The 13031-nt window shown below is 45.6% G+C and overlaps 1 protein-coding gene across 1 annotated transcript in view; it reads left to right on the top strand.

Moving 5' to 3' along the window:
* The window catches only part of lrig1 (leucine-rich repeats and immunoglobulin-like domains 1), a 37656-nt gene that overhangs the window by 20268 nt on the left and 4357 nt on the right, over positions 1–13031 (top strand). The window contains exons 4-14 of the mRNA XM_034868876.1: positions 1379–1516; positions 1607–1750; positions 2824–2967; positions 3442–3585; positions 5292–5435; positions 7588–7668; positions 9488–9559; positions 10053–10124; positions 10331–10494; positions 11190–11543; positions 12488–12769. Coding sequence (XP_034724767.1) covers positions 1379–1516; positions 1607–1750; positions 2824–2967; positions 3442–3585; positions 5292–5435; positions 7588–7668; positions 9488–9559; positions 10053–10124; positions 10331–10494; positions 11190–11543; positions 12488–12769 — 1739 coding nt within the window. The remainder of the gene's footprint in view (positions 1–1378; positions 1517–1606; positions 1751–2823; positions 2968–3441; positions 3586–5291; positions 5436–7587; positions 7669–9487; positions 9560–10052; positions 10125–10330; positions 10495–11189; positions 11544–12487; positions 12770–13031) is intronic.

Raw genomic sequence — 13031 nt, forward strand, 5'->3', positions numbered from 1 at the left:
ACAGCTCAGGTGTGAAAGCAACCTAAATACCAAAGACTTTAAAAACCTTGCATAAAAAAAATAACACCTCCATAAAATGTAATGTAGCTTTTACTTGAAATAACCCCTTGTGCTTTCTTAGTGCTTTAATAATTTGTTATTTACCAAATAAAGTTACTTTATTTGATCTTTCCCTCCCTTCTAACACTCTCTCTCGTATTTTTTTTCTTTCGATCAGTCGAGTACATAAATGTGATATCAAATTATATTTTAATTCCAAACCCTAGTTAGCACCCAGGCATGTGTCAAATGTGTCCAGCAGCAAAGGCTTTGATGAACGCTCAGATTACACTGGCCATCCGACTCCTAACATGCTCACACAAATAGACGGTCTTTGTCTTCTGTGCCTGCTTTGCATATTATATATCTACTGTATACATCTGTCTGTGTTTTTGTTTGCACAATAGTACGGCTGTGTTTGTGTGTTTTTTTTTTTTGTGTGCTCACACATGATTTTGTGCAAACATTGTTTCCCACAGTCCTTCTTCTCCTCCACGTTCCAGGGCAACGACAGAGCAGTGCCTTTTACTTTCTCGTTTGTTTTTCTTTCTCTTCTTCTCTGTGTGGAATTGTGTCATGGTCCCCCCAAAAAAACTCCACAGATGTATAGGACGACAGGAGACTCCTCAACGGGGCCAACATAACAGCCAAAACTGCACAGATAAATAAATAAGAGCTTCTGGCTCTCCCAAGCTAACTAGGTGTGACAAAACAGAGCCGGGGCATCTTGATGTAACATTTTCTTGTGTGGAGGCGCCTTTAAACATTGAACTAGAAAGGGTGATATGCTATTTCTCCTTTCTGGGTACAGGTGAATCAACGGCCGTTTGTTTGTGTTCATAATTTGCTTTGTTGCATCTTCTGAAAATTGTTTAAGTTTTACTTACTTTACTTACTTTTACTCTGTTATCTTCTCGGGAGTTCCCACTCCTTTGTCCATTACACCACACACGGAAAAACTCCGAAATCCCCCTTCAAGTGCCTCTGGTTGATCACCCCAGGCACCATCTATCTAATAGATTTAGCGTCTAAGCTCTGCGGAGAAGCACAGGTGTCCTTGGAATTGTTTAAAGTAGGCCTGCCTCAGTTGGGAAGCTCTTAAAGTACACATGTGTTGGTGGATGAAGAGCACTTTGTTCTGTGTGCTCTGCTCTCTTTGAGCCTGAGAGTGGGTTGGAGTGTCTTTTGTGGGTGATGAGAAAAGTACACTGAAGTTAAGAAGGATGATTTACTTCAAGAAGGTGATATGGGTAGCTCGTAGGGTTGAGATGTTTGTATGTGAGTTAGATTTTTCAGTCACACCTAATGTCTTTTTTATGTGTTTTTTAAAATTTTCCAGACATCATAATAAACTCCGCAGTATAGACGGCAGGCGGACCAGAGAGCTGGCTTCTGTGGAAACCCTGGACCTGAGCAATAATGGCATCACTGAGCTCCGAGGGCAATGCTTTCCCGCAGGCCTCCAAATCAGAGACCTGTAAGTACAATCTCTGAGTGCTGTGTTCCACAACACACCAGTCTTTAAAAACAGTAGGTACCTAAATAAATGTGCTGTTTCTGCATTCAGGTACCTGAGCAACAACAAGATCAGCGTGTTGGAGCTCGGCGCTCTGGACCATCTGGGTTCGACTCTACAGGTCCTGAGACTGAGCCGAAACCGCATCAGCCAGATCCCTGTGAGAGCCTTCCAGCTTCCGAGGCTCACCCAGCTGTGAGTACCACTGGATTGCATAATTTTAACAACATAGCTAGTGTGCTGACAGGGTTGTGTTTTGATTTGTCAGAGCAGTTTGACTTGCAAAAACAATATGTTTTTGACCTTGTTGTTTTGGCTGAAAATGAATCGGACATTACAGAAACAATAAGAAAGAGTTTAAGTGAGGAGGAATTGTTGTGTGTGTTCATCGAGCTCTGTGTGTTTAACATTTGGAACGCTATTAGTGTGAGCTATACCTCTAGGGGCGGATAAGGTCTGACTAGGTAAACACCGGCGCCCTATTATCGGTGATTTATTGTCTTCATCCATATCCCTAAAGTGGTTCGTTCATTCCCCACAGCGTGCTCCATTATCTTCCAACTGCCCTCCTAACATCTTAACAGGGAAGTCGACCTATTTGTAGCTCAACGTCTCCATTCTGGGGAACGAAGAGACTTGCCTAATGGGAGTCTTCCCCCACTGTGACACTGTATTTACACATGCTAGTGGAGATGCACATTATACACAAAAGAACCTGTGTGGATGTTTATCTTTACCAACCAAGCCTTCTCTCTCTCTCTCTCTCCCTCACACACACAGAAACACACACACACCAAATCTACAGATTCACTGTTACATGCAGATATGTCTCAGGCCTCACATGCACAATAAAAAGCAGTGGGGTGTTTAACATCTTATACCTCCCTTTAGTATCACTGTAATTTCATAGGGTCATAACTTGACCCTTGTTTGCAAGCTAAAGCCTGTGGGTATACTGTGCTGGCGTCATGCCACAGGTGAAAAGGACACCACTAAGGAATGCCTGTTAAGCTGGGGTTTGTTAACTACAAAATACTCCAACTGAAGCGTGCAGGCTACAGGATTTGTTGGTTTAAACTTTACTGTGATGGATGCTAATAGAATCAGGGCAAAACATTCCTCAGTCAAAAGAGGGGAAAAGGTAGATTACCTGCTTTGAAATGTGGGGAATAGTTTTGACAGAATTTCCAAAGTATGATTAAATGTCTCACTGGTTTCCTCCCATGATCAGTCGCTACATTTGTTGTGTTTGTCTGTCCACACTGCAGTGAGTTGAACAGGAACCGTATTCGTCAGGTGGAGGGTCTGACCTTCCAGGGTCTGTCCAGCCTGGAGGTACTCAAGCTTCAAAGAAACAGCATCAACAAACTGACTGACGGGGCCTTCTGGGATCTGGCCAAGATGAAAGTCCTGTATGTAAAAAAAAAAAAAATTCGCCAATTATCATACATTATGTGACCGATTTGTTCTCATGCTCAAAACACTCCACATCAGAATCATAAAACATATATCTGTTTAGTATCTGACAATTACCATCTGATTTATGGAGTTTAGGTGCAGCACATAAAACAAGCACCACCTGACAGGACCCTAATTTGCACCAGTTACTGACTATTACTGCAATACTCACCTACCAAACAAAAGAATAAGATATTTTTGTACTTACTGGAACTTGCCCCCTATCACAACCATCACACCTTTTCGTGTTGACATGCAATGTTGTACGTATCATTTCAATTACATGCAAAGTAACACAGTAATGGCCACAAATTGCAGTGCAATTTTTCCGGGCATTTCAGGGCACAACAACTACCACCAAACCCTTGAGACATCCACTTGCTTGTCTATCATTGAGTCAAGTTTGCTTTTTTTTTTTTCACTCGCAGTCACCTGGACCATAACAGCCTATCAGAGGTAAACAGTGGCTCCCTGTATGGCCTGACATCCCTTCAGCAGTTATTCCTTAGTAACAACTCCATAGCCCGCATCAACCCTGATGGATGGAAGTTCTGCCAGAAGCTGAGGGAACTGTGAGTACTAGCATTTAGGTTAGCCTGAGCACTCACACTCACACAGTTTCTAAACCTGGAATTATGAATGTAGTTGAAGAGCGTTGGCAAAGAACATAAATTCAACATAGTTCAATTTAAAAAAGAAGGGCATATATACATATTAAACTAAGACCAACTGCAGAGTCACATTTTTTTGCTAACTGTCTGTCGCTGAGAATCTAAACCCCTTGTCCTATAGCCTTAGAATTCAACACTCCCCACCCCCGACCATATCATCCATCTCCCTTCCTTAGGGTTAAATGACGATGTGCTTTAACACCCAGTACTCTACTCTATTCTCAGAATAAGCCTGTTTATCCTATAATAAGAGTCGGGCTCAGCAGCACTCAAGCCCTTCGACAACAGTTTTTGTACTCAGTTCTGAAGCGCAGGGGTTTGGCAAACTGACGTGTAATCCTCTACCGGTTGTGTCGTGGTAATTACACTGAAGGATCGCCTTCGTGTCCTTTGACTACCGAATGAGGAGTCATTATCTGAGAGTCTTTCCTGTTCCGCTAACATGACATCGTATTGCTGCTGTAAAGTGCTTTGCTCAGCTGAGGCGTTGCTAACTGCGAAGTAGCCTGGGGGATCTGTGGCGCCTATGTTTGTTTATGTGTAACAGTCAGATGTGATTAAGAGGTAGATGGTGTTCATGTTAGTTTGCTCTGTTTATGTCAATGACAGATTGCTCCCAGCGCCATCCCTCTATCATCCTCCAGATGCTGCACCAGTTAGCGGTTATATGATTTTTATTATCGAGAATTATGATAACCCCCACGACTGATAGAAGAGAGTGACTCATCTTTATGAGGAGCCTGTTATTGCATTCCCAATAGGCCAGGCTGGGCTGGTCCTCAGGGAGAATCTCTGTACACATGACTGGTCAAGCAATCCTCAGGTCTGGCTACAGACAGGGAGCAGGAGAAACAAAATGCACAATACTGCCTTTGAGTACTGTATGAATGATACCATTATAGGATTCATTGTTGTTTATAATCAGGATTTATCAAGATGTATTACATGCATGCATTTTAAAACATGGTTTGAGGCTTCATTGTCACACTTCATCGTTTTCCACCTAAATCAACAAAATATTCTGCAAGTCTTGTTTCTCGCAGTATTTTTCTTCAAATCCCTAAAACAATTGAAACTGACTGGAGATCCATGCACTGTTCTAATCCAATTTGGATTTCCTCCAGCCTTGTAAGAAAAACGGGGATTCAATGGCTAGATATGAAAATAAGTTACATTTTGAGGGCTGCAGCACACATGAGTGACAGTATATTCCCCTGGGGTTTACCGCATGCTCAAGTAGGCTTATGAATGGAGGTTGTAGACATGTAAAGTTCCAACCAAGAATTTCTCTTCTTCCCTGTCAAATGGTTATGACCTCAGTTGATCTCTAAGGTCTGCTAAGCCCATTCTCTCCTAACATTTTGTGGGAAGCAAAAAGCAAAATGGAAAAAGACATCACAGACGGGCAAATAGACATTGAATCAGCCATGAAATTTAAGTATAATGATGTCGCGAGCGGCCACAGCATTCTGCCAACCTGTCATCTCCTGCCAGACCTCACACAGAACATTTCTTTCTCTTGCCCTCTTTTTTTCCTCTCTTTCTCTCCATCTCTGTGTCTGCCTCTGTCCTCTTTTCTGTCTGTCTTGCACTGTTTCTCTCTCCAGGAATCTGTCGTACAACAACTTGACTCGTCTGGATGAAGGCAGTCTGGCTGTGCTAGGGGATCTCCACACCCTCCGTCTGGCCCACAACTCCATCAGCCACGTCACCGAGGGAGCCTTCAGAGGCCTCAAGGCCGTACGCATCCTGTAAGTACAGCACCCCCGCCTCAAACCGCCATTACCGAGCCCCTCAGAAACCTATTCATTATGGTTTTGCCACTGCTGACCATAAGGCTAGGATGTGCCACTTGAGAGCAGTGAAAGCTGAGATGTTTAATATTGGTTTTGCCTCTGTGATATTTGATATTTTTGCTTACGTAGTCCCTTCATTTGACTTCCAAAATCAGGAGTTCTTTACTTTTCAAGACAGGTTTGCTGTCATTTGCAGTCATTAGTTGTTTTTACTTTAACGAGGCAATCGTGCATCACTGTTGTTGTGGTTTCTACGGCAACTCCTTGTTTTTCTTTTCCCCCTTTGTCTGGTTTTTGTTTTGGATTTTAGTTTTCTCTTGAACACTGGCTCCCAACGAACTTGGATCTAAAAGTGTTCTGGGTTGCCCCCCTCCCTCGAGACCCTGCCCCCGCTTTTAGAAGCCATGAATAAAGACAGGTTTCTTTTCCCGCTGATCCACCTTTTGCACAAAAACCCCAAACAGGCCAAAGAAAAGAAAAGAAGGGAATGAAAGGGAGAAAGTCAGGGGATAAATCCAGGAGAAAGACTTGGGGGTCTTGGTTTCTAAGCAAGGTCCTCTTGGCTGTGCCTCTTCCCAGTAAGAGAGCCAGAGAGGAAAGTTGTGCCAGAGCTCGCTAGACAAGCTCTCTCTCAGAGCGGGGGACAAGCCAAGGCACATAAGGCCTCTGTGCTGGCACATTGGGTACTAGATAACAAGCTACAGAGGGTGGGATAGGGAGCTGAGCTTGTGGCGGCCATATTTCAGCCCCTTTCTCATGTTTGTTTTTCATTCTTGTCTTTAATTGCATTGTTTCTTTTGGCTTTACCCCTTTAAAGTTGACTGGATACGCATTTCCTCCCGTCTGCCATCCTACGTGTGTTCTGCCATCTCCTCCTGTTATCCCCCAATACACACACTATCTCTGTCTTGACTTTTGCATGATCTTTTCTCGCCTCTTGTATCACCCCTGCACTCTGTGTCTTTGAGGCAGGCCTAATCTAATCAGTGGAGGGGAGGACTGGCATAGGCTGGGCCCTGAAAAGGAGCCGGTGAGCTTTAATTGGGCCCGAGCTGCTGGCCGTGCTGGCATGGGGCTGGAGCCTTCATCGGGGTGTGAAAGCTCCAAACAAGCCAGCCTGCCCTCTTATTCTGCAACGGGGGTCGCTGGCTCATCGGGGCCCCCTTCCCTATGCCCAGCGTCCCTGCTCTACAGCCCCCACCAATGGCCTTGCTTTAACAAGCCAACGGCCATTCACATCCAGCCAGCCAGAAAGAGTAGGAAATTGGCAGCCCCTGTACAGTCCAACTAAGACAGCGGCTAATGGAGACTGAAAAGAACCAGAGGGGGATAAGAGATGCTTGAAAAGCAAAGGGAGGAGGAGTGGGGGCTATTGTGGAGATGTTGGAGGGTGTGGCTGACCATCAACCTCAAAGGCCTTTCTCAAGTTTGAAAGAAAGTCTTAACGGTTCAGAGGAGTCTGTCCTTTGACTCTGTTGTTTTTCTCTTCGATAACCATGCAGAGGGGTGGAGCGGTGGCTCCTTTGCAGCGATGACTTCACCTATAGAGGTAGTTCTTTAGACATTACGAATAAAGTGCATTCAACTCATGTTTGGAAACCCCCAAACACTCTAAAAGAAGCCCTTTTCTCTTTTCTGTCTTTTTATGCAATCTCTTTTGCCTTTGCCCTGCAATGGTTTCTATTCATATAAAGACTCTTGGCTTGAGTTTTGGCTGTGCCATACCTGCCGCCATCGGACAAACGGACCCAACTGTTTGGCCTCTCACAGGGCATTGTGTTCCCGCCAATCCCTCAGTGCCGTCATGCGTTATACATGCGTTTCACTGCGTTGATTTGTGCCACCGCACATGCACACTCCTTCTCCACCCCTCTAAGGAAAGAATGCGCTTGGTTGGCAGAGCAGAGCGGCGGAGGGACTCTTAAGGCCAGGTGCAAAGGGGGGAGGATGATGTGGGGAGGGAGTGAGGGCAAAGGGATAACCCGTGACTTCCAGACCAGCCTCTGCCAGGGCTGTGAAACGCTTCAGACCCTGTCCCTGTTCTCCTCCTTCCTTCCCTCCCTCCTTCCATCTTTCTTATCCCCCTCTTTTCTCTCATTCTCCACAGGGAGCTGGACCATAATGACATCTCTGGCACAATAGAGGACACCAACGGAGCCTTCTCTGGATTGGACAACCTCAACAAGCTGTGAGTGTCTCCCCTCGTTCTTTCTTTCATTCCCCCCCCCCCGCCCTTTTGCTATTAACCCGTTCTTTCCATCCCTCTGTACTTCTCTGCCACTGATAGTTGGATTTTCTCTGCTGTCCGTCAAAAACAGAGACACAGAAGTGAGCTTTCTCATTTTTCTTACATCCAAAAGTTTCCCCCCAAACACTGACTTACCCTTCATTGCCAGCTAAGTTTAAATCGGTCTATTTAAAGCTGCAGAGTTTGAGTTGTTTCTCAACATGACCCCACACCTCACTTGGTAGGGAAGTGCTTGCACTGGGCAATGACTTACAAGGACGCTCTTCCTTTTTTACAAGGTTTTTTCATGAAACATTGAAGGCATTTTTTACGCCCTGTGGAAGGTCAGTACAGATTCTGTCCAGTCCAGCCTGGCTTTCATCACATGATTTCATTTTTTTTCACTGTAGCTTTATGGCCAAACTGGGTTATCTTTCCTGGGTTATCTTTGCTGTTCAAGAAGCAGACAGTTAATCAGTTTTGAAGTTATTTAAGTTTTTTTCTTCACAATTACTCATCGATGTTTTCGTCAAGGCAGCTATTAAAAAGTTCAATGTGAAGAGTTGGCAAGTTGAGAAATCACAGCGGACGAAGAGTTGTTGGCATTGAGCGGCAATCATCAACCTGCAGGATGAAAAGATGATGTCCAGCCAAGATGGTTCCCAGTGTGAGCCCCGCTGAAAGAGAAAGAAAGGGAGAAAAGGCTTTTCTTTGAGCTGGCAGGGTTTCGCTCCCCAATAGGCTTATTCCTATTTCTCCTCCATGCCTCCGCTCCTCTCGTCCCCTCCTACCCAGTCACTGTTGTTAGGAACTTAGAGAGGGTAAAATTGAGGGCTGCATTCAGTCATCAACATCAAACGCCTCACACGCCTTGCCCTCTGACCCGGCCCCTTTTGTCACGGCGTTGGCGGAAGCGGCCCGCTGCATCCCAGCTCTGGCAAAGCGAGCCATGGGAAAAAGAGATTTAGAAAAGAGAAAGAACGGGTGAGACATCAAAGTGTTCACCACATACACTGGGTTTCCTTAAAGCAGCTTGTGAATGCCGCCACATGGGAGGGAAGTGGTCTAAGCCAAAAAAAAAAAAAAATGATAAGAAGGCATTTTATTCTGCTTATATTTGTTTTGAGAGCCAAATCCAAATCCTTTAGAAGAAAAGTTGCAAAGTAGCGCTCTTCTCATCTCTGTGATGAGGCAGCCATTTGTGTGTACATGTGGATGAGTTTGAACATCGGGGTCTTCATTGTGAACCAGCCAGCCGTGTCTCCTCTTCCTGTGAAGTAAAGGCTACAACAGGAGAGGAACGAGGGAGGGGAGGGGGCATTGGGGAGAGGGTGGAAGAAGAGATTAGGACCCCAAATCAGAGGAAACGGCAACTTACTTACTGGCTCAAACCAGGCCTGACCACATAGACACACCACTTACATGGTTGCACTTATGTTACACACACACACACACACACACACTCACACACAGCCCCACCCAGTCATTGCTATTGAATTCTAATAAACATAAAAGTGGTCTTTGAAGAGCAGCGCAGAGCCCAGGTGCCCCCCCCCCCCCCCAAACTCCAACCTCTAGTCTCCCTTACCCTTCCTCCTGGCTAATCTCCACACAGTTCGGATTTCCAATACCTCAATCCCCACTCTTATCAGATTCAACCTCGCTAATTGTGCTTCTCTCCCTCTTTTTCTCTCTCTTTCCACCTCCATCTTCTCACCCCCTTCTTCCCCTCTTCACTCTCTCTTCATCTATCGACACCCTTCCTGTTTGGAAACGGCAGGACTCTGTTTGGAAACAAGATCAAATCGGTGGCCAAGAAAGCCTTCTCTGGCCTAGAGACCCTGGAACACCTGTGAGTATTCCACAATGCTTGGCTGCCCCTTGTCCTGGGAAAAGGGGCAGCCGAGAGAGAGGGAGAGAGAGAGAGGGAAGTGGGGGGGGGGGTGACCAAAAGTAGCTGGCAGAGAGCGGGCTGCTAGCAATTTAATAGCGTCTTTGTAAAAGGAGAAGACAGAGGCTTTTGCAAGCGCCCAGCTGCTTCTCTCTCGTTAGCCTAGCACAATCTCAACTTTGGCCTTTTTTTTCCTGCCTCTGCACAGGAACAAAGTTATTGAGCACATGTTGAGCTCCGCAGAAGAAATGGAATTCCTATAAGCTCTTTCACAGGCCTCTGTCAAATATGGGCAGGGAGGGATGGAAAACTGTGGCATGTAGCACACTCAGACATCAGGCCTTAATATTTCTACCTTTGTTAAATGTCAGACCTTTGCTAATAAAAGCATGCATGTGGGTGGCCGCTGTAATGTGTGTACACGGTTGATGAGACATGTGTAATGTCCCAACAGGAACTTGGGAGAGAATGCTATTCGTTCCATCCAGCCCGATGCTTTCAGTAAAATGAAGAACCTCAAAACCCTGTGAGTTCTATTGATGCATTTACCCAAATACATATAATTTATGTGCACAACTTCCCACATGCAGAAACAGCCAGCAGCCTCGAATTGGATTGAAACTCGCTCCCTCTGTGCTTTTGGCATCCGCACACACTATCAGAAACACATATTTAGTTACAGGTGCAGTAGATGTGATATATACCACATGTACTTACTCCTCTCCTCCTCAGTTTCATTCAGAGTGACAGCTTCCTGTGTGACTGCCAGCTTCACTGGCTGCCTGACTGGTTGGTGACACGGGGTCTGCAGGCCGGTGTCAATGCCACCTGTGCCCACCCAGAGAGCCTTAAGGGCACCAGCATCTTCCAGGCTCCGTCCAACAGCTTTGTGTGTGGTGAGTTATGTGTGTGCTTAATCTGTGTTTATGTGGGCGAGTGGGTTGTGCGTAAGAGGAGTTCAAGGCACAGATGGGCCACACTGACATCTTGGTGCTGTTCTGTTATTTACATAGTTTCACATATTTGTTTGTGTGGTGTTTTTGTTATGCTTGGTATTTGACCTGGGACATCCTGATGGCTCCTTATGTGTGTTTATTTGCTTCTTTTTACATTTATGCATAGCAGAGATGTACTGAGAGACAATTGTGACGTTTGACATTTCGGGGTTTTCCCTACCATTGTGAGGAACTGTGATTAGTTGCGGCATCCAAGTCGTTTGCCAGATTAATGGAGCTAAACTCATTTTAGATCTATTGATTAATTTGTCCCAAATTGACTTCTTTAGCAATTTTTAAGTGTTATGTATTATCTGCTCTAACGTTTTTGACACAGATATGCTAATAGTAATGGTCCAAAATTATGTGAAATTTGCTTTTTCTAGTTTGTAAAACTTAACATTCTTTTGAGGGAGGACCATTACACACCTAAGTCTATTACAAACCCAGGGAAAAGCCTGCATTGGACTGTGATTCATGCTTCCAACTCAATTTGTCTTTTCTTTTTATCTCGTCCCTCTGATAACTGTCCTCACTCCCTTGCCCTTTATTACTTTCTTCCTTCCCCTTTCGCCTTTCTATCTCTCCACCCTCAGACGACCTTCCGAAACCCCAAATCACAGTGCAACCAGAAACTTTGGTGACGGTCCTTGGTAGCGACGTGCGCCTCACCTGCACAGCCGCAAGCAGCAGCTCCTCCCCAATGACCTTTGCGTGGCGTAAGGACCAGGAGCTGCTTCGCAAAGCCGAGACGGAGAACTACGCCCACGTGGACGCTCACCACCAAGGCGCAACATCTGATGCGCCAGGAGCAGGTGGAGGTGTGATGGAGTACACCACTATCCTGCACCTGCGGCATGTCACTTTTGCCCACGAGGGCCGTTACCAGTGCATCATCACCAACCACTTTGGCTCCACCTACTCCAGCAAGGCCCGTCTCATTGTCAATGGTAGGTTGTTGTTTTTTCCAAAAGGTTAAAGACATTTGGGGCTAAAGTTGTCTACCAGAAGCTCAGTAAGGTGGGGGAGGACTAAGTAAGGACTAATTCATTCGACTCTGTTGAAAAGGACTATAACATCATTGTCAAAGGTGTTTAAGTGTTGGGCCACAGTTGTTGTAAAAAGTATGTTGGCAATTCAAATGTGAGGACAAAATAGAGGAATAACAGTGGTCCAGTGTCACGCTATGACAAGAAAGACAGAAAAAAAACTCCAATATCTCTGTTAATATGTGTGTGATTACATCATTTCCACCAAATAAAAAAATAAAATGCCTGTTTATGTCAAACTTATCTGAGTTTCAATTGTCCCGACTGACAGCGGAGTGATGAGATTAGTGGCCATGCCAAGTTCTTCTCTTTCACTTGAATAAAGTCTTCTCTCTCTCGCTCGGCCTCCATCTCCCAGGATGGTATTCGGAACAAATTGATTTATCTGCATGTCAGCGCTAACAGGGGGCCATCTATTCTGCACTCTGTCACTCTGCTTTTCTGTAAGTGGAGAGTATTTATCTTGGGTTTCATGCCCAAGTCTGCGTCAGACCTCTAGCTGCATCTTGACTTTGTGGTGTAATGGCATAATTATGTTTTGCCTGTTGTCTTGGCACATACGTGCACGTAACAGTTACCTATAGAGGTTATATTTGTGAGCTTGTGCCCGGCGGTTTACTGGTTTGAATTCCGGAACCAGCTGTGAAAGCGTGGGTAGAGGAATTGAGTGCGTAATGCTCTGTAATTCCAAACAACTGCATCACTCTGAACGAGAGAATTGCTTTAAAAACAAACAAAAAACAGACATTCGACAGCTGATTTCCCCATAATATATAAAGGTTAACAATGTTGATGTTGTTTTGCACAGACTTTACAAATGTAAATGGTATCTTTTCTGTCCACAGTTCTCCCATCCTTTGTGAAGACTCCCAGGGACAGCACCATCAGGACGGGCCACACAGCAAGGCTGGAGTGCGCCGCAGAGGGCCACCCGGCACCGCAGATCGCCTGGCAGAAGGACGGCGGCACGGATTTCCCCGCTGCCCGGGAGCGCCGGATGCACGTCATGCCCGACGACGACGTGTTCTTCATCATGGACGTCAAGCCGGAGGACATGGGCGTGTACAGCTGCACGGCCAAAAACACAGCGGGCACCGCCTCTGCCAACGCCACCCTCACTGTGCTGGGTAAGAGCCGCTCATTCCTGTGATAAGTCTTCATTGTAGTCTAGTTGAGCTAATATTTTTGACTTGTGGTCAGTGTTGATCATTTTCCCACATCCTCAAAAATGAGTACTTGTAAACAGCTTGGCGGTCAGTTGGGAATTGGTCAGTCCGAGGCCGTAGAATGAGAGGCTTTATATTTTTATTTTCTGGGCAGCTGTGGCCTTGCTACAGGTCAACGGCCAAAGGCCACAGTTGGGGGTCAAAGGGGGGGATGGTGGGGAAG

Source organism: Etheostoma cragini, chromosome 4, assembly GCF_013103735.1.
Source record: "Etheostoma cragini isolate CJK2018 chromosome 4, CSU_Ecrag_1.0, whole genome shotgun sequence".
NCBI lineage: Eukaryota > Metazoa > Chordata > Actinopteri > Perciformes > Percidae > Etheostoma > Etheostoma cragini.